At 39.4% G+C, this 21,647-nt stretch overlaps 1 protein-coding gene across 3 annotated transcripts in view; it reads right to left on the reverse strand.

Moving 5' to 3' along the window:
* Positions 1-16,557, reverse strand: part of nav2a (neuron navigator 2a) — a 225,740-nt gene extending 209,183 nt beyond the window's left edge. For 2 of the 3 annotated variants that reach the window (XM_035909131.2, XM_087840966.1), the window contains exons 1-2: positions 16,518-16,556; positions 15,230-15,889 (exon numbers count right to left, since the gene is read on the reverse strand). In XM_035909131.2, coding sequence (XP_035765024.2) covers positions 15,230-15,310 — 81 coding nt within the window. In that variant the 5' untranslated portion in view covers positions 15,311-15,889; positions 16,518-16,556. Of the gene's footprint in view, positions 1-15,229; positions 15,890-16,517 lie in introns of all 3 variants that reach the window. The other variant, XM_087840960.1, reaches the window with a different exon arrangement.
* Positions 16,558-21,647: the final 5,090 nt, after the last annotated feature.

Consider the following 21,647-nt stretch of genomic DNA (forward strand, 5'->3'; position numbering starts at 1 on the left):
TCAACAGCTTAAAGCATTTCGCTACACTGAAGAGTTTTCCAATGAGATGACAGTGAGATTGTAAAGCATAGAGATAAAGCCAACGATCTAAATTCGTGTGTTTGTGTATACATGGCCTGTGGTGTGTAGAAGAAGCAATATTAGGTTACAGAGCATTCCCATTCTTATGGTATCCTATGCCCCCTTAGAGTCCTATTAACAGCTAAGATTACATTACTGCGATGTCCTTGAGCCTATGTTGGGTGAACCCTGCTGTAGTGATTACACCAGCTCGCTGTCTTCAGAAATGATGGGAATTACCTAGACAGCAAAGATGTGTGGGTGTTAGCAAGAAAAGAGAGCCTTGCTTGTTTTATCTTAGTGTGGTACAACTGTGATAACACATTATCTTGACAGTACTGTAAAAAGAAATACAGTAACAAATATATATGTTAGAATACTCACCACTGAACTTATTTCTTTCCTTACAAGAAAAAATGAGGTAGTGAGAGATGAATGGTGTGAAGCAGATGAAACAGAGAAGCAAAGTGATGACATAGAGGTCTACTGTACTCTCTGGAGTTGTGTTGTGTGAATGTGGTGGGGGTCAGTGATCCATTTTTTCCTCTCAGCGACACCTCCAATGTAATCTTTGAAGTGTGAATTCAAACAACGGTAATCCCCACCAAAACCCCTACAAAATCTAATCTCTTTCACTAATCCTGGTGACATTTGTGATCTGTCAAAAGCATGATGCTTCCACAAATCCACAGCACCTCCAATCCACATGACAGCTAATTAAATAATGTTAAAACCATGTCTAAAAAACTGAGAAGTTAGCTTTCTTACAGGTTACTGCAACAAATTAATTATGCCAAGACAGCCAAGTCAAATCCATGTATGAATCGGTAAAAGGCAAACACATCATACTTGATTTTATTTGATTAAATTGATTGGCTATGACAGAAGGTAATATGTCCAAGTGGGGGAAGATAAAATTAAAGGTAATTTAATTCCCAGGATGCAGTTATGGTGTGCCGTCATTATGGGCAAAACTGCCTTAAGATGCTCCGAGCAATATTCACTCCTACCATCAAGCTACATAAAATCCTCAAGGAAACCATCAGTCGCAGAGATGCAATAAATGGCAATCATGCCAACAGCTCGATTCCTCTAAGCCAAACCTTATTAGAAAAATTTATTTTGCTGCATTTTGAATGTTTATATACTGATAAATAAACTAGAATCAACCACTGGGGCAGCTTGATGATGATCAATGTCATAAAGTTTGGAAATCTGATCATTTATGCGCATGCACCTCTGTGAACTTAAATGACCTATAGCTTACCCGAGACACCCTTTTCTGTCCAAAATTTCAATTTCAAATTTGATCATGGCAGGATAAATACTGATAACGACTAAACTGACTGACTTGCTAACAGTGGCCAGGATCCCATAAACTATTGTCAGATAAAGAGATCCTTTCAGCCTCTACTACTAAACAAGTGCTATAACTTTTAATGTGTTAATTATATATTTGAAAAATCAGAGCAGATGACCCTTTATAAAACTACAAACCCTCAGATTTATTTCTATCTTTGGCATGTGTACAAACATTACTGGCCCCATCAGTGCCTCATTTATTGACTGAGTGCTCCTGTCATCCTGCCAGGTTGGTCAGGGCAGCAGTGGAGCATAGCAGTACAAGTTCCCCCACATTTAGATTCTTTATGTGGCAACAGCAGTAGCAGCAGCAATAGCAGCACTGGCACTATGGCACCTCATTATGTCTGCACATGTGCAGCTGTCTGAGAGGTGCTACTCCACAAACGCTCAGCTTGAATATTTATGTCGACGGCTGCAACAATAGCAGCTTCTACAGTGAGCTAGTTAGTTGGGATAAACACAAGAAAGGATGGGCTGAGGTGGCTGGTTAGCACCAACTGAACTCCAAATAAGACCGTGAGGTTTGTCCAAGTAAACTGTTCAAAGGTGGGATTTGTCTTTCCGAGGGATAAAATAACAAAAAAATTCATTAAAAAAACCCTGAAAGTTAGTCACCAGACACATCGGGGCAAGTTGCACCAATTAAAATATATGTGTGGTAAACAACAACAGTAGCAAATATGATTCCAATTGTGAAGCACAGTGAACTTCAAACATGTCCATACCAGTAAAGAAGTGATCATAAGTATAAATGTTATCTTTATGTAGCACATTTTGTTCTACAGTAAGTGACACTACAGAAGTCTTGTGCTTGCTCTACCTCCCCGTCTCAAAATATTGCCTGTGGGTCTTTAATCTGATACTGTTCAGCACAGACTGATTAATGGACCGAGTTGTTTTACAGCATAGGCTAGTAAAAAGTAGCTTTGTTTAGCAGCTAAATGCTGGACTTTGAGTCAGACGGACAGAGTAAATATATCATTAATGATGCTGTAAAACAAAACGTTGCATGAAACTGGCAGGATGAAAATCCAACAAAGTCCAAAGAAAGTAAATAATCCAAAATCTGGCAAAAAGAATGTCGTCAAGAAACAGAAAGAAATCCACTGGCAGAGGCTGCAAGGGCTGAGAACACAGGAGACAAACACAGGTGGGTAAACAGACCAAAAGAGATGCAAAGCCAAAACCATGGCAGCATAATTATCAGCCTAAATCAGACTTTCATTAGTCAGTTTTGTTGAAGCAAGGATGACGCTGGCATTTTAATCAGTTTAACATTTTAAGAACTAATCAAAGGTTAGCAGTCTAATCACTCATCAGTCTCTATACAGCTCTCTAGTCACACTTCAGAAGCACACTCAATTATGCTGTAAAAGAAAGTCAGATTTCCTAGCAAACATTCGTTAATTGTCTTTGTATAAAGCAAGAGCCTTTGATGTCTGCATTCTCCCCTAATCTCTTTTTGCTCAATACATGTTGGTGATGGCTAAGTAGAACCAGGTGTGGGTGATCAAGTGTCCTTTTCTGGGTGCTTGATTCCAGGCAGGAGGCCACACTATGGTCTCAGCAGCTGTGTATACACCGTACCAGGATCAATAACAGCAGAGAGCCTGTATTGATTATGTCAGTAAGTGATACTAGAATGGGGGTAGTTGTAGGAGACGGGGGTGGAGGTAGGTGGCCTAGATTAAGGTAACAGAGATACAGCCTCATGGAGATTCTGGCGTGTAGGCGATGTTACTAGTTGGCTAACCAATTTTCTTGCATGTTCTGCTCTGTCACAGAGGGCTGAATGCTAACAAATGTTTACCAAATAAAGCCCAATATAAGTGGGTGGATGGATGGATTATTCATTGCAGATTGACTACTGAATTCATAGACTTCCATCAACCTTCTCTGACTCAATAGACTCATCTTAAGGAAGACCTTGGACTGTATAAACACAAGCCACAAATCTCATGAAAAATTATAGCGAGAGTTTGGGCATTTTAGATTATGAAGACTTTGTAAAGAGCTTTACTGACTTTAGGATCTGTACATCACAACAGAATAATGAAGCAGATCTCTGTAGATCTGTTTACCAAACAGCGATGCATCTGTATATATGTAGCACATCTGTATATTTGTTTATAGTACATCTGTATATCTGCCTGTCTGTATAGCAATATACTTAACTTATTTGTACATAATCTGTTCATTATTATGTTCTCACCTTTTATCCTAACCTTATCTGTATATAATCTGCTCTTATTGTACTTACTGCTCTTGCACTTCAGATCTGATGCAAACCGTATTTCGTTACCTTGCATTTATACAAAGCTGAATGCTAATCCTAAGTAATCAAACTGCTGATCATTGTTTGATTATCCAACAGTCATAAAAAAAGAAAAAAATCGTAACTTATGCGAACATATTCTTCCATGCCATCCTTTGCTCTTCATCTGCTTCTCTTGGGTAATAAATTTAAACTTGATTTACATTTATATACCACAGAAATGAATCCAGTGGGCACTTTGCTTGCCTCAGTGTATTAAACTCATTTTCCTCTCAATCCACCAGATTTTCAAACCAGCATTTAACTAACTTTAGTCAAAATGTTATCCAAATGTACAATAACACACAATTGTCTCTTTCCAGTATGCCAGGTTTGCACACAATAAAAAAAATAAAAGATACTCAACTATGACATGATTGAGATTATATTATATTAGACAATATATATATATATATATATATATATATATATATATATATATATATATATATATATATATATATATATAAAATTGTCTAATATAATATAATCTCAATCATGTCATAGTTGAGTATCTTTTATTTTTTAATTTTTTTTGTTGCACCCCTAAAATATATTTATTTTAGGGGTGCAACAATACTCGTATCGATATTGAACTGTTCGATACAGTACTTTCGGTTCGATACGCATATGTATCGAACAATACAAAATTTTTAATTTATTTTGTCAACTTTTCTTCTGACGATGCTGTCTGTGTTGAGAGCTCAGTGGATCTGCGTTCGACTACTCCGCCTAAAGCTGCACTGTCAAGCGTAGATCCACTGAGCGCAGCGCAAGCTAGCAAGACAGAAGCTAAGCTCGTTGCAACATGGCAAATTAACCTCCCCCACCCTCATTCAGATGTGGCCTTTAGAACTATTTTGGTCTTCATGTGAAGCCTGACCCTGAAGGTAAGCGTGTCATGGACAAAAGTAAAACAGTATGTCGGATGTGCCACGCAGTGCTCAATTACATGGGTGGGAACTAGTGCGTTAGCGCAGTTAGCTCGTTAACGTGTTGACAGCGTCCAGCCCCACGCACGGGGCGATCCGAGGTAGCTCGTTAACGGAGATTTGCCGTGTTATGGCGTTAAAGTCATTTTAACGAGATTAACGCTGACAGCACTAGTGGGAACACAATGAATATGACTGCACATTTACTCCGACATCATCCTAGTGCAAAGACAAGTGGAAGCAGACAAAAACAACAAGCACGCATGCTACAAACTTTACCCGAGTCATTTAGACAGCCGTTAGCACATGATTCTCCTTATGGGGACCTGATATGTTTAATATGCTGCTGAGAATATAGCCCAGAAGAAGCGTATAGTATAGCTTTTATTTTGGAAAGAGCCATTTCTCTGTAATAAACTCTCTTTTCCAAAGATGAGTGATTTCGCGATCAGATTTATTTATTTTTTTATTACTTTGTTGTTTCAGCAACATTAAATTTAAAAACTGTACTTTTGAGTTAAAATATATATTTATAATTTTAATAAATGACAAATTAAAAAAGCATGAACATTTTTACATTTTTTTGTATCGAAAAAATATCGTATATAGTATCAAACTGAACTGTGAATTTTGTGTATCATTGCACCCCTAGTATATATTTTTTTCTTAAAGATATATATATATATATATATATCTTTGTTCTAAAATAAACAAGAAAAAAAAGAGAGCTTTCCCCTCTTTCTTACTGCCTACTAACACCAGCTGCCATCTATTTACAGTGATTATAAGGCAAAGTCACATGAAAAACACAGCTCTAATAGCTAGCTTAGTGGTCTCCAAGGAACTGAATGGCTCTAGTACAGCAGAGTTCCATGTCTGCAGCACAGCCCTCCAAAATAATGCTGAGGCAGTAGTCTGCAGCTGTAAAGGCCACATGACATGATCCCCTGGGACAACAAACTCTAGATTCTGAATACATAATACCCTATTGTCATATAAAAGTTAATTATCCCAGCGGTATTGTCATTAATGCCATTACACAACAAATGAAGTCTGGATGTAAGAAGAAAGTCTGCAGTGTATAAGTAAAACTGTTCACTTTTTTTAAACATTTGTGTATATTCCCCTAAAGGTAACTTCCTATCCACACTGTTTAGTAGTTAGTGAACCAAAACTGAGTATAACAATCACAGGAAAACAAACCAATTTACTCTACCTTAACTGACATCACACCACAGAGTGTTACTGCACATTTTTATACAAGTGCAATCAAAGACATTCTGAAAGCAAAAATCACCACAGTTAATTCCTGTAGACTATACTGGATTTTTAAGTCTTCATCTTCCATTTTATTAAAAATGACTCATATTTTGGTCATTAAAGGTAAATTCAATGTTGGTTTATAAAGTTCTGCATATTCCAGGAAAAAAAGACAATTTTTTTTTCTTTGTTGTGAAAGTCAATTCAGTGTGCCTAGTTTGTGGCAAGGCGCTGGCAATAATGAAAAAGGCAAATGTTGAGTGCCATTACAGTTTGAAACATGCTAAACTTGATGAGTTGAGCAGACAAATGCACTCTCAACTCAAAATTAACGCACATCTTTTTGAGTTTGAGTGCTCAACAAGCAGCTTTCACACGACCACAGACTGACAGCGACAATATTATGTGTGCAAGTTTTGAGGTGAGTGTATTAATAGCCAAGAAGCTGAAATTTCATTAAGCTTAGTACACAGTAGTTATAGACTTTTTTCTTGGTCTTTCGTTTTTGCATCCCTATGGCCCTCGGAGAAAATTTTAAATGGCCTTTCATATTAAAAAGGTTCCCCTCCCCTGCCGTAAACAATATCATTTATTCAAGTATGGTTTATAATTGATCTTTGCCATTTAACAACACAAAGCTAAAAAGGAACACATGTAACGTGCAGCACATGTAAGCAGAAAGCAGCTGTCAGATCAAGTACAGCAACAAGCAGTCAAAATTTGCCAATTTACACCTCTGTGTTCTGTAGAAGTTATTTATACCTCAGATTCAACACTTTGCTGATTGGCTTAAAGCACATTGACCTGAGATTGCATTAAGATGCAGAGAAAAGCAACTGCAGAGTCTGGAAAGGTGGTGTGAGGCTGGGGGAAGGTACCGGCGGCAGGAAACCATTGCCTGATTCATCACTTCGTGGTCAATAGATTACACTGAGAAAGACTGTATTGGAAAATCTCTTTCATGAATAAAATCAGATTATTTATTATGAAAGGCACAAGCAGTGTCATGGTCTAATCTCCTTATCTGATGGAGGTTAAATACCTACACAAATGCTACAGTGGATGGGGTGGGACGCCATAAAGATACATCTAATTAACACATGTGAACTTGTAATAATTAATATGTACCTGTATGCTGCAGGTGGGCATTTATGTTTGATGTAAAAAGATTTGTTTCAGCTAGAAATTGAAAAATAAAATGACTAATACAAGTTATGACAATATTGGCAAACTGCTAAAAGAAAAATCTAATTTTCCTTCCAGAAAAAAAAAGCTTTGAGCTTATTTCAAACAATGGATCTCTAGTACATTGATCATGTCACAGTGCCAGTTGTGATTTCTTCAGCCCTGCAGGCAAAAAGCATCCAGCAATATGGACAAATACAGGGTGGAAATCTGTTTTATTATAAAGGTGGCCACTGTGGCAAAAGTGAAGAGTCCTTCACTTTCTTTTGTCTGAAGCTTCCGACTATAACAACTGAAATCCTCTCCAAATTTAAACTGTTGACTCATTGATGGAGGTGGGGGTAATCTTAGGGTGCCTGTGGAGTGTTTGTGTGTCTGGAGAAGATTGGCTGGAGGAACTCGAGGAACCTCCGGTTCCCCATTTGGGGCTACAAATTAAAAATACCTCCAACTCCCAATCCCTCCTTATCACTTGGAAAATTCCTGGTGTGTAAAATTGAATTCATGTGGTATTTCCCAAGATGAAGAACACACAGAGGATTGGAGAATACATAACACGGAAAAGCTGGAAGAGCCCCACCTAAACACATTGCTCAATCCCTTTCTTGTACACGCATGCAGACAGACACGCAAGCACACACTGCAAACACAAGATAACGGGGTCTCTGTCTTTCTAGAACAAAGACTTTAGTGGACTCACATTAAGGCCACAAGCCAAAGAAGGACTCCCTTCGAGTATTATAAGATGAAATTCTGCTGTTGCATGTGTTCACACTGCAGCAGAGACAATGGAAATGAATGGAACAGCCATTTGGTTTTATATCAAAAATCTCACCTTCTTATTTCCATCTATTCCAGTCACAACATGAGCACAAAGCTATCCAAACAGGTGCTGCACATGAACTTAATCTAATAATCTAAAAAGAAATTATATCCACTGACAAGAAGCCTTCAAGAATAACTGTCCATTGATCAGAAGCAATAAACAGTGAAGAAGTCTTCATGTCTAAAAAGGGTTAACTTTTAAATAAGCTCTCCCCCCAGTATGACAAACACTGCTTCTCAGCTTTAATTATAACCTCATTATTCACTGAAATAACACTGAAGACAAAAGAGTCCTTAATGTACAAAGACTGCTCCTAATTCACGGCCACCTGCTAAAATGATTATTTTTTTTCTCGTGTGAACACACAACGGTCATAGCAAAGAAGAAATCCCATCACCGCAGGAGAGAGCTGAAGCACCTGTTCATCAGCCGAGCACCTCCCCTGAAGCAGACCGAGCCAGATCCTGCCCACTGACCCCCAGACAGGGATTACAATGTTGTGCAGGTCAGGACAGCAAGACCATCACACACCCTGCTGGTTGTGTTCCTGACACAACCAGCACTTCTTCTGTCCGAGCTGTCACACATAGCACAAAAAATGAACTCTAATGAAAATTTAGAAAAATTGACATATTGTTGATTTGTGTGTTTCAAGCATAGCTTTACACTCTCGCTGATTACTGTTTTAAAAAAAAAGTTAATCATCGGTTTTTCAGAACGTTTTCTTTCAAGCAGGGGAGAAAATTAATGGAGGCCTAAGGAAAAAGTACCATCTTAAATGAAAAGAACTGTTCATGCAAATAAAACTGGGGGGAGAGATTTGTAATTTTATGTGCACACTTGCATTTCATTTGATTAATTCATATTTTATTTCGTTAGAGGAAATTACGTTGTAGTTTCCACATATTGATTCCACAGTACAACTGCTGTGTTTGACTCCAGGCAACAAAGTGCTTTCTCCATGAGTCAAGTTCAAGGAAAACTGTGCGTGTGCTTTGATGTGGCAAGAGATGATTTTCCAACCATTTATGTTTAGTTAAATTAATTATTTATGTCATTCAAAATTGATTAACGACAAAAAAAATGGACACCGTGTTAAGCAGTATTATTGTGGTTGGTCTGAAGAAGGTTTCTTTCCAGGGTCATGAAGGATGTCCTTCCTGACTGGAAGCTGAGTGGGCATGTGGTATTCGAGGGGTCTGACTTTTAAGAGGCCTGCACAGCCAATCGTGATATCCCATAACCAAAGACCAGTCCATCCCACTAGCCGCTGCCACCTGTCCTTCACCCTCCCTCAGGGTGTATGGAGAGGGTGATGGCCAGATGGCTCTTGAGGGCCAAGCAGCCTCCTTAGTGGAGCATCCTCCCAACCCCCAGCCTCAGAGCTCCATGCCTGGTCCCAGCTCCACCCTCTGACCCCCTCCTCCCCCATCCTCTCCCATCCACGGTCCAAACCCCTGAGCCCCAGTGCTCGTCAGTGCTGCATGACTGGGCAAACACAGTCCTTCACTAAAATAAATCCCCGTCTCTCCTCCGCAGCTGCCTGGTTTGCAAGACACGTTTAGTCGGTGGCTAAGAGAGCCCTCATCTCTATTGGCAAACACTGTTCATGACATTAAGACGTTCACTATCACAAAGTGCCAGATCCTGCTCTTTCTTTACAGCTTAAACACAAATCTTTAAAAGAAAAACTGTTTGTTTCAGCTAGCTGCTAAGTTTAAATAAGGTAATGAGCACTACAAGCCACGGTGATCACTAAAGATAGTGATCACTTATCTAAGTGCTACAGTCGGAGGGCAGCTAGCAAGGAGCAACTGTTATAGTCGGATAATGCCTACAATAGGATCTAAACAATCTCACAAGGCTGCTCATTTGTCATCATGCTATCCTATCTCTCTGATATTACATTCAATTAGTTTCAGATACCAGCAGAGCAGGGCGCTTGGCATGAACAATCAATCAAACCCTGTCAATGACAAATTGTCACTCCTCTATTGCTCTCCATATCTAGGCAACAGGCCAACATAACAGTGGAGAGATGATTCAGGACCAAATCTAATGGATGTCTCCACTTGGGGTCATATTACTGCAATGGTTCTTTTTGAGAGAAAAACTGAAGTCTCGTTATTCAAATCTGTTTCATGCCAGCAACAAATGATCATTTTTAGTGGTTTTAAAAGAAAAAAAAAGATTAAAAAAAAAAAAAGCACCTTATAGAGCAAACAGCAGAGATGTGTCTATAAATGCTTATTTAAGAGACAGGCCCAACTGTAGAAATCTGAGTGGTAGCACAGATGTTGTAGTCCCAATGAACAGGTTGGCAGATTAGGGAGGGTACGGCTACAGTGACCTTGGGCATATGTCTACCTAAACATCCAGGGTTGGAGAAGCCATTGTAGAAAAAAATGTTAATTGTTTATTTATTCTTTTCATGGTGCTTTGGTAATCTTCAGGATAAAACTAAAACATTCACAATGAAACATAACTATTTCATTTCATCTGGACATAGATTTTTCAGTGGGAGAAATGTTTCGTCACCCATCCAAGTGACTTCTTCAGTCTCAGCTGACTTATAAACGATCAAGGAACTGACCTCACAGCCCATTGTTCATTCAGTGGGCTAGTGTCAGTCATTGTGCAAATGTACTGTTTATAAGGTTGGGGAAACCTGCAGTCAGCTGAGCCTGAAGACGTCACTTGGATAAGTGCTGAAACGTTTTTCCCACTGAAAACAGAATCAACATTTTTGGGATTTGATTACCTGGATGATTGAGCATGCATCAAGAACTCTTTCAGCTCCAAGTATTATCAAAAAAGTAGGCTTTCCCATCTCATATTTTCTTCATTCATTTTGTGGGCTGAGCATGTACTACGGATGAATCTACTTCAAAACTATTTTTACTGCCCAGAGTCACACAGAGAATACCTCAGTTTATTTAATAAAACCTTCAACTGATATCAACTGCATATCTAACCTGCTTTAGGCATGCTTACTGTAGTAGCTAAAGAAAAGTGTCAATGAGCTACTATTCTTCATCATCTGCAACTGTGAAGATGGATGGATTGATAGATGTTCACCCAGCTTACTGGGATTTAAAAAAAATTAACTAAAACAAAGTCTGATATACTACTGGTATTAAATAAGAGTGCAACTATCCACCATAACAATAATAGTTAGGTCTTTATTTATGCATGTGTCATGGTATGCTGCTTCCATAAACAGCTGAAACTAAACAAAACACTGTCAGCTTAACTACTATAGGGTCAGTATCTCATCGAACCGTTTTAAAGCTGGAATCACTAGAGGCTGTCATCTGTGGAAAGGAAACTCGAAACGTCGCTAACAGGTCTCTCCCACTGTGTATAAACTGTGTCCTGAGATTGCAGATTAAGTCCACCCTATGAAGAACATAAACAAAAGCCATGTAGCGTTTCCCACTCCTCTGTGATTCTTAGCTAATTATGAGGCTGTTAGAGAATAACTGCAGCAGATCAACACGCGCATCCACTGTAAACACCTCATTATCCTACAGAACCCCACCCAACCGTATCAAACACTCCTTAATGAGCAGTCAGAATAGCTGGTGAAAATAAATACATAATTTCCAGCAGCTCTGATTGAGCAATTAGTGTCAGAATCCTTTTCATTCTCACGTAGCTGAATCAATAAGAGATTCCATTACACAATTCTCTCTGTCACCTTCTGAATGCCCTTCATCATCTCTCGGACTTGCTAGTGAGAGGGCAGAGGTTAAGATCTAATGTCAAACCAGTAATGAAATCTTGCCCACTTTTTCAATTAGTGCTTTTTTGACTGTCGGCTTGAGGCTGGTGCATTTTTTCAGCATAATGAATCCTGATTTGCGTTCTGTTTCTATGGATAATAGAAATGTTGGAAGTGCTGCTTTCTCACCAAACATGTAGACAGCTTTAAAGCATGGCTAAGAAAAACAGATTTAAGTCAACACTGCCTGAACCTTTACCATATGTTTGACATTTGTGTTGTAAATGTGTAATGTCTCAACAATCAAGTGCGAGGTCAGGATATAAATCAGCCAGCAGTTAAATAACAGAGAATTCAGTGTTTCATTAGCACTCTCTCAGGAGTGAGGCTGTATGGGAGGCTGGGATATCCCACCTACCAGCAGACGCAACAGAATTGTTCATTAAAGATCAACTTCTTCTCTTTTGTTGCTCTTCAATAAATTAAGCATGCCTGTCTAGACCTCTAGTTCACAATCATTGAAATCTCTACAACCCAATTTCACGCTGGCTCCCGCAACTCTGTGTTACAGAGCAGAAACAATGCATGAATTCAAAATGATGAATATGTGCTGCAAAGTGTTGTTGTCAGGGGAAACCCAACTTTTATCAAAAATGTGGGGCAACATTTTCAAAGTTACACATTACATTCTCATGGTTATAAAATTACCTATATCTGTGTTAGAGGCAGCTTTTGACTCCCAAAAGACGTTATGTTAATTACAGTTTTAGCCGAGACCTAATGGAGAGGTTGTTGTCTGTCCAAGGATCATCAGATAAAACTTTTAATGTGACTTAATTTTATGGCAGTTTTTACTGAGTGTTGAACTTTCCGCTTCCACTTGTAGGTTCTTCAGTGTTGTTAAAGCGTTAAGGATGAAACTCGTCACTACTTCAACAACAGTGGCACAGCACTGACTTCCTGTTCTTCAGTATCCTTCAGTGGTATCCCAGAAAAGGAGAAATTCATTTCTATCCAGTAAAACTTGTAAGAATTAATTAACCTAATGGCTTTTGCAAAAATGCTGCTAAGTAACAGTACAATTGCAATCCTTTCTTGCAGTTGGACAATTCCTAAGACTAAAGCTCTAACCTCAAGGAGTTCATGTTCAGTGAATAGCAAGTGGCTACAGGTTTCTGATAGTAACAAAAAACAGTGTTTCTCTTTAATAAAACATCATTGCAACACAATAAAATACATCCACGATTCTCTAGTACTTCCCGTGTACGTCCATGATTGCTACTCAGTGAACATTAATATATGAAGCAGGGGACATGTGACATAGTACATCTACAAAGAGAACAAAATCCAATTACCTCCTACTGGGGAGAGTATCACATATAGGATCTTGAACCCACACAGCCTAGGTAATTGCCAGGGGACATTGAATCTCTGCATGAAAGCCTGAGGTAATTCTCTCACAATGGATAGCTGTGTGTCAACGTTACTACATCAGTGCTTTCAATTTATGTATGTTGCTTGATGTCCATTAAGAGGGAAGGTGAATATTGGCCCAGTGTAGCGCAACCTTTGTCTTTAGGGACGGCCAAGCGTCTGGCCTGCTCTGTTTTCCTATTGATGATGCCGTCACATTTGCAGCTGGCTTCTAATGAACTAGACGTGTCGCTGCTGAGAACTCACTGAGCATGCAAAGGGCACCAAAAAAAAATCACTTTATGAATGATATCAGGGTTAGTTACCATAGCAGCAATGAAGCAGATGGAAAAATCCAGATAGGATTTTTTATACCCCCCCCCCCTACTGCCTGGACATCTTCCTCTTCTTTTTATACTGCTTTGTATCAGAGATGTAATGAGGAGAGATAACCTCTAAGGGGCCACACTTTTTATAACCTTATTTTTGGGGCAAAGTCAGCAACAACTTTTTAGGTTTTATGACTGGTGCATCGATATATACAGTTTCTCTGTCCTAAGAATTATTGAGTTAAAACAATTGGTTATATTTACAGGGTATGTCAATATAAAGTTATATACTTACAATGTTTACAAGTGCTCAATGTGTGCCCCTCTGGACACACAGCGTATGTAATTTGGTGTTTGGCAATTGTATTTCAATACAATTGCCAAACTCGTCATATACTTTTGCGAGCATGTCTGGAATCAATGCAACCACTGCTGTTGTTATGCTACCTGCGAATCCCCTCTCTCTAAGTACATGTTTCATGTGATACACCTTGCTTCCATAAGGACCTTGCACTGCTCGCCTGATTTGTGAAAAAATGGCAGTAAATGGCCAAAGACAGCGGACACACAGCGGTCTAGAAGCTCCCTCTCAGACCCCTTTAATCACAATATACAGAAAGGTTCTTATGGATTTTTGGCTTCAAGGTCCTCGTGTTGCTCGGTGTGTCACTTAGCATCCAGCGAGATACTCGGTAGCCTGGGAAACTGGAAAACAGCAGCTGGGACTTTGGTTGGATCAATTAATATTCATGTTCTACATATTCCCATGTGTCTAATTTAACACACCTGATCAAATCAATAATTTATGGGGTGACAAGAGGACATGGGATAAACAGGAAAGGAAACGGACCTCCTTCTTAAACCTAAACCCTGGTGCACCTATGGCAGGAATCTGACAGATCTGTACATAATTTGAAATCAAAACCTCGACAGCTGTCCATTTCTCAGCTGCTCTGGATGGTTGCTGCAATATGCTGGAACACAGACACAATCCCCAACCTGTCTCGTCTCTTAGCTATAAACACATTGCAAACGGTGTGCTGAGCGTGAGATAAATACTCTGAACCATAAGTCAGTCGAGTCCCTGCCCATTGCAGCAGAGCAGGAGAAATTCACTCTGCCTCCCATCCTTAAATGAAGACTAATGCACTCTAAATCAGACATCTATTTAGGTCTGTCACCTGGTGCCTGTTCCAATCTGTCAGACCCGTGCAGTGTCCCAGGCAAATGAGAATATCAGCTCATCTCTATCTCCAAACAAAAGGAGGGCTTTTTTTTATGTCCTACAGAGGACAATGTAATCATTCATCTAAAAATCAAACCCTTACCAGCTTACAACAGCGCTACATCAACATCATGCAGAAAATGCGGAGCGAAGCTGAAACAGAGAAAATTGAGTCGTGGTATTAAGTGCACTATCAATCTCAGCGCAGCAGACTGCTGAAGTAACTCACAACCACAAACCAAGGAAGAGGCCTCAAAGAGGAACCCACAGACTCCTTGACGCTTTCACTGATTGTTAGCTTTCAATCAATCACACTTTGCTTCCCTTGCCTCCACAGTTTGTTTCCTCAAGAGGGTCAGGCAGACCTCTGAATCTCCTTCATGACAAAATGAATACTTTTTTTTGCTCGTGCATTGAACCAAACATTTTTACTAAAGGAGATAGCAACAGGTTTGTTTCCCTCATTGACGTCTCATGCATCACCCTGCCAAAAGTCAACTGTTAAAGCATGGCTTCACTGTAAGCTTGCGTACCCTCACACAGCCTTGTTGTACAGTAAAGCCAACAGAATCCCACACAAGTAGATACACACTCACCCTTTTCTGGTCCTCCAATCCATGCAGCACAGGCTTCCTCCTCTGGTGCTGTTGTGGGCTAGCCTCTGCTCCTGCCTCCATCTTTCCATAAGTAACTGAGTACTCACTCGGGCTCTCCCACAGCTAAATATCCCACCTTTTTAACACGGAATGAAGGGAAATACCTGCTCAGAGTATTTCAGTCCCCTTCCCACTTAATTTCCACTTATGGTTCATGAATGTCTCTTTAAAGAAAAAAAAGAACAATTGTCCTTCTTATCAGCTTTGCTTCATTATAAAGATGACACCGAGTCTCTGAGGGGATCCAACCTCGGCCACATGCTCCGTCTCAGTCATATTGTTTCTTGATGGTTTCTCTTTGAGGTTCCAGATCCCAAGGGGCTGACCTGAAGTGAGCATCAGGGCTGAGATGGGGAACTGGAAACAACCAGGAGGAACCCCTCTCCTAAAAACATCACAGCAGCAAGAGACCTTTGCTCTTGAAGAATTCTGTGATCCTCGTGGTCTTCTCTGCTGCTATTATTAAAAAAAACCACAAAAACGTCGGCAGATTTCAGTTTCTTTGCAGCAAAAGGAGTCCACCCCCAAAAAAAGAACATCCAGAAAAATCTGATGTGGAGGAGATGGTGTCACTCACAGCTCCGCGGTCACGTGTGGCACCTTGCAGTAAACAAGAGAAGAAGAAAACGGAGAAGACCTTGGTGACAAACTCATATTTCAGCATATTTACACACACGACCAAATTGCAGCCATACATGGGCTAACGTATGATAACGACTAAATGATTTCGTAATCATTTAGTTTCCTGCTGACTGCTCAGCGATCACACGCTACAACCTAACCCTAAACTAATTAAAAAGCCCACACCTGCAGCAGGTGTGGGCTTTTTAACCCTATGAAAAGAAAAGAAAAAACTTAATAAAACACAATTTGGCAACTTTCTAACGGTCTTTTAAACATGCTGTATACTTTCTGGACTTCTCTACACACAAAGCTGCTAACACTACACTTTGACAACAGATAGACGTTAACTCGAGAGTTAAAACAAACTGAACAAATTGCTTGCGAAGGTTTGAGCTACTGCAGCATCCCTGCAGGATAATCTGGGAGAGCTCACAGGCTGCCTGACACACCGGCTGCTGCTCTGAGCTCTCTGGAAACTGGTAGCAGTTGGCTGCTTTAAATAAACGAGGAGAAGAAATTCAATAAAAGAACTGAATTTGGTGTAAGATATGGAGCTCACCCCGCTCTCCTCTGTTTTCTTTGCCTTCCCCATGGAGAATGGTACCTGTCTCATGCGCAGCGCTGTCCGCTCCTCTGGCTGAAAGCGGAGCAGCCCGCTGCCTCATTCACGTGCCGTCGGAAATGTTAGAACTTGCGCGGGATGGATAGCAAAATGTCCGTGAAGGTTCTCAGTCATCCTGGACATCTAAGAAATTCAGAACTGAAGAAGCTTCTCGGATGAGAGGTGAAACGTCTTCAAGCAACTTAAAGAAGTCCAGACGCTTTTCTTTCCAAGCTCTTTAGACTAGCAAAATTGCTAGAATACTCGATAATTAGATCTCCTCGTAGGCTATATTATTTGCAACCACCTAGTTTTGTCTTAAAATGAGAGCTCATAATGCGTTTACAATGATGAAAATGACTTTTAAGTGCCTCTGTATTAGAGTTAGCCTCTGTTTTACACATTCGTGTCTGTGATGTAAAACTTACATATTATTATTATTATTATTAGTAGTAGTAGTAGTATTAGTATTAGTATTATTAATAATAATAAGTATTATTATTATCATTATTATTATTATTATTATCATAGGCCCGCAGTTTTGAGGATGGCATTTTAAGTCTGTCGTTACAGATGCTGCGATACTTAGCGATCAAACAGTTAGGTTTTCTTTTCTTTTTCTTTTTTTTTCTTTTTTTTTAGTCAAAACGGTTCTTTTACTGTGTTTAACTAGCGGACATGGATGCCATCATTTACGACGAGCACCTGAAGTAGGCATTAAGGTCCCGCTCGCTCTCTCAGCCTTAGCATTACGTCACGCGGTGGTTCAAGCTCCGATGTTTTCTCTCAACATCCTTGAAGGCGGCCGTAGGTTTCCATGGTTACTCTCGGTAGGTAGTGCTTGGTTGCCACCTAATGGGGAATTAGAGACATGCAAGCGCTAATAACTGGTAATTGTACTGTTTAGTCTACATTCCTAGGTGAACCTATTAGAAAGTCAGACTTTATTGATCCACACTGGAAAATTCAGATACCAGTCATTAAATTTAGACTCACTTTTATTAGTTGGAACATCAAAGTAATATAAAGAATTCCAGTATATTACACATTCTTCAGAAATGAATACTATAGAATAAGATTTTAAGTGTTTTTGTTGTTTATTTGTTTTTACCTTTGTACTTTTACTTAAGCAAATGACCTAACACTAAATAAATAAAATCAGATTTTTTCAGTTGATTTTTTATTTACTTTTTAAGGATGTGTATAGCCTGTTCTTACAAGCCTGGAACTGATTATTGGTAGGCTGGTGAGTGTTTCTGATGATCCACTGGGTCATTACACAGCTGCTTATGAAATCTGCTTAACTACGGGGAGGAACATTGGACTTCACACACCATCCCCTCAAAGAGCCATTGTAGTTCATCAGTGTTACTTGGTAAATTGACTGGATAGGACATTTCTATTCTATCTGAGCACTCAAAGTACTTTGCACAACTTGCCTCATTCACCCATCCACGCAAGCACACATTCACACATTCATACTGTGATGGTTGCATTGTAGAACAACTTGGGGTTAATACATTGCCCAATGATATTTGGGATGCTAAAATTTTTTTAAAAAATGTTTGCGTGCAAACAGTGATCAAACCACTAACCTTATAATTAGTAGGTGACCTGCTCTACCACCTGAGCTACAGCCACTACAGCTGTGTCGACTGAACAGTACACTTCACAGGATCTGGGTTAAATTTAGACTCAGCTATTTAAAACCTGAAATTTCTTCTTTTCCAGAGACTCAGTTTTTGATTGACAGTGTGTTTTGATGATTCATTGTCTTGTTGAAACAGAAATGGTCTGTTATGCTTCAGGTCCAGGACTGTAAAATTTCCTTATACAATTTGAATTCACTGTTCTCTCAGTGATTGAAAGCCACGATATTCTCTCCACAAACGCACAGCTATATATTTTGTAAATATGTTGTGCTATATGTTTGTAAACTGGATCTTTTGCAGAAGTCTTTGGCATTTCCTTTTTCCACTCGAAAGAAAGAAAGAAAGAAAGAAAGAAAGAAAGAAAGCCTAAGCAGCTTATCACAAAATTAACCAATAACATGGGACCTGCATTAATTGATAGCCCAGATTTGTGGTGAAAGTTCTCATCAAATTTATGTGTGATTAATTTTTCTGGTTATGTCATGATCCTGAGTCCGTGACTCAGTGATTTTTTTTGGTGTATTTATTGTTATTATTTTCATTATTATGTGTGGGCTGTTTTGGGATGGTTTGTTTTGGGATTTTAGATACTGGGTTTCTGGGTTTGTGCTCCCTCTGTTGGTCCCTGGTGTTAGTGTTCCCCTGTCTCGTCAGGTTAATCAGGTCCAGCTGTGTCTCCCACCTGTGTGTGATTTCCCAGTGTCCCTCTGTGTATTTATAGTGTGTGTTTGCCTCTGTTCCTTGTCGCATTGTCTGTGTTCATCCTCTGTGTTACCCTGCGTACTCTGTATTACTCTGTGAATCCCCTGCGAATCCCCTGCGATTCCCCTGCGTGCTCTCCCTGTTGTCCTCCCTTCATGTTCAGGTTTGCTACTCTTTGGTTTAGTTTCTCCCAGTTTAGTTATGTTTTGCCATCCCCACTTTATGTTTGGTATTCTTAATAAATCACCCTCACGTCTGAATAAGTGCTGCATTTGAGTCCTCCTTCCACACATCACACGGCTGCTGCCCCAGTCGTGACAGGTTATGCTGACATGTTCCTGGCAAGTTGCAAAATAAGCCAGTAATCAAATCATGTAAATTCAGGTTTACAACAAGCCACGCAAAGCTTTTCATCAAGCAGCTATATAAATTTGGTTATTCGCTGTATAATGTGGTTATCGTGTGCATCCATGCACATAATGATTAACAGCTGTGTGCTATACTGAAGATCCGGGTTTTAATTTTCAGGAAAATCTCTCATGGCAACTGAAATAACAGGAACTGTTTGAACCTGTGCTTCTGCTCAGAAAACTCTAAAAGATCTGGAGACTTTTTTTTTGTATTTTTCCTATATTATTGTTGCAATGCATGTGGCAATCCCACTAAAACAAACAAAAAATATTTGCAGTACCAACTAACAGATGTCATGTTTTGTGTCCATCTTACCAAAGGTCCCTGCGGCCAAATATTGCACTAACACCCTGTTTGAGTTCATGCCGGGCTCACATGATCCATATTCATAAAGACACAGCCTTCATTTACACAAAACTTAAAGGCAGGAAGTTTTCTCCCGTCTTGTTGTAGTAGGCATAGTATTTTTTTGGTGTTTTAGTGTTTTAAGGCTGCAAAAAGTTGTCTGTATTGATTTAATGCTGCTTATTACAAAGTAGTGGGTGAAGGCACATTTTCACTCAAAGTGAAATGTTAGTCAGGCAACAGTTGGGAGAGTTTAGTGGGGTACAGCTACACAGCAGCCTGATCCCAGGAGAGCTTCTATCCCATTTTTTTCTTTAAGGATTATCCTCAGAAACATGAGGCTCATTCTGATGCGATGGCCATCAGTTTTTAATTTTTTATCTGTGTTCGTGTTTTTCCTGATTAGAAAAAAAAATCAAAAAACGATTAAAGGTGCCGTAGCAGCATCAGAGTCTTAATTACAGTTGAGAATAAGGCACGGTCTTCCATAAAAAAGTTTAAACAATAGCTTTAGCATACTGACTTATCTGAAAGTGCCTAAAGCATAATTTGTTGGATTCCATTTGCACACGTGTAGAGTCAAGACCATCCCTTTTATTATTATATTGCCACCTGGACTGAAATTATGTCACCAGCTAAGATTTATATGTTTATGATGACCAGCTGGGAAAACTCTATTGTCATGACACTGGCTATTAATGTCTGTGTGTAATATAGATCATCTTTTGAAGGGAAGATAAAATACTCTACTTATTTATTCACTATAACCCACATGGGTAGTTTGAACATTATTTGTGTAAAACATTACACTTAAAGAAGTTTAACATGTTTAATTGGTTTTTTTGTTTTGTAGGTTTTACTTGTTGGCCGCCTCATAGCTTGTTCTTGTGAATGTCTACATGGGAACCAAAAGTGTGAATAGTATGGTAAATGGCCTGTATTTGTATAGCGCTTTTCTGGTCCCTAAGGACCCCAAAGCGCTTTACACAATCAGTCACCCACCCGTTCACACACATATTCACACACTGATGATGGCAAGCTACATTGTGGCCACAGCTGCCCTGGGGCACACTGACAGAGGCGAGGCTGCCGAACACTGGCGCCACCGGGCCCTCTGACAACCACTACTGATGGTCAGAGGGCCCGGTGGCGTATAGTATAGCAAGTTGACAGAAAATATTACTTTTGACACTTATCTGGTGTGCATGCTAATGGGTAGGAGAACCAATTTATACCTTAAGTGAACATTTTGACTGCACATTGATATCAGTAAGTTATATTATCAGATAAGTTGTGTGTTTTGTTTATTATTTTAATGGTATGGCTTGGGGGTTAATTACCAGTATAGTCTATGAAAGACTGCCAGTTAACATCAGAGGCTGTTACTGGAACCATGTCCCACCACTCGGCTACATTGTTTTAGTTTGTGTTTGTCAGTGCTGGTGGTGAAACCTGGTTGGCTTGTACCTCATCTCTGCCCCAAGCCTTTAACTGAAAATTTCTTATGGTGAGCATTGGATAAGGACTATAATAAATTTGTTTTGACTCTAAATGTGGCTAAAAAGGAGACCTTTCATATACTAGATGGTGATATGACCTTTAAAAGTATACCCAAAATGCACTCATTGCTTTCAATGCACTTAATCTGAGGGAGTTCCTGCTATTAAAATGATGACAAATCCCATGCAGATGCATGGTGCTGAACAATGGTGACAGAAAACATCATGCTGACCAGAAATTAGATTTAGGCTTTAGACTGTGACTATGTTAATGGGTGTCAAATTGATTTGGTTGTTGTCATTTCAATCCAAATCAATTCAGTTTTATTTATATAGCACTAAATCTCAACAACAGTCATCTTAAGATGTTTTCTACTGTAAGATAAAGACCCAACAGCAGAGTTAACAGAGTTTAAATTAGTTTTTGAGCCCTGAAATGTTCTCCTATGCCTAACCTGTATCCTTCAACACAACCTGAACTCTCTTAGGCAAGCGTTCCTGAAATGTCCTTAAGCAGTTTTCGG

Source organism: Neolamprologus brichardi, chromosome 1, assembly GCF_056152115.1.
Source record: "Neolamprologus brichardi isolate AB-2024 chromosome 1, ASM5615211v1, whole genome shotgun sequence".
Taxonomy (NCBI): domain Eukaryota; kingdom Metazoa; phylum Chordata; class Actinopteri; order Cichliformes; family Cichlidae; genus Neolamprologus; species Neolamprologus brichardi.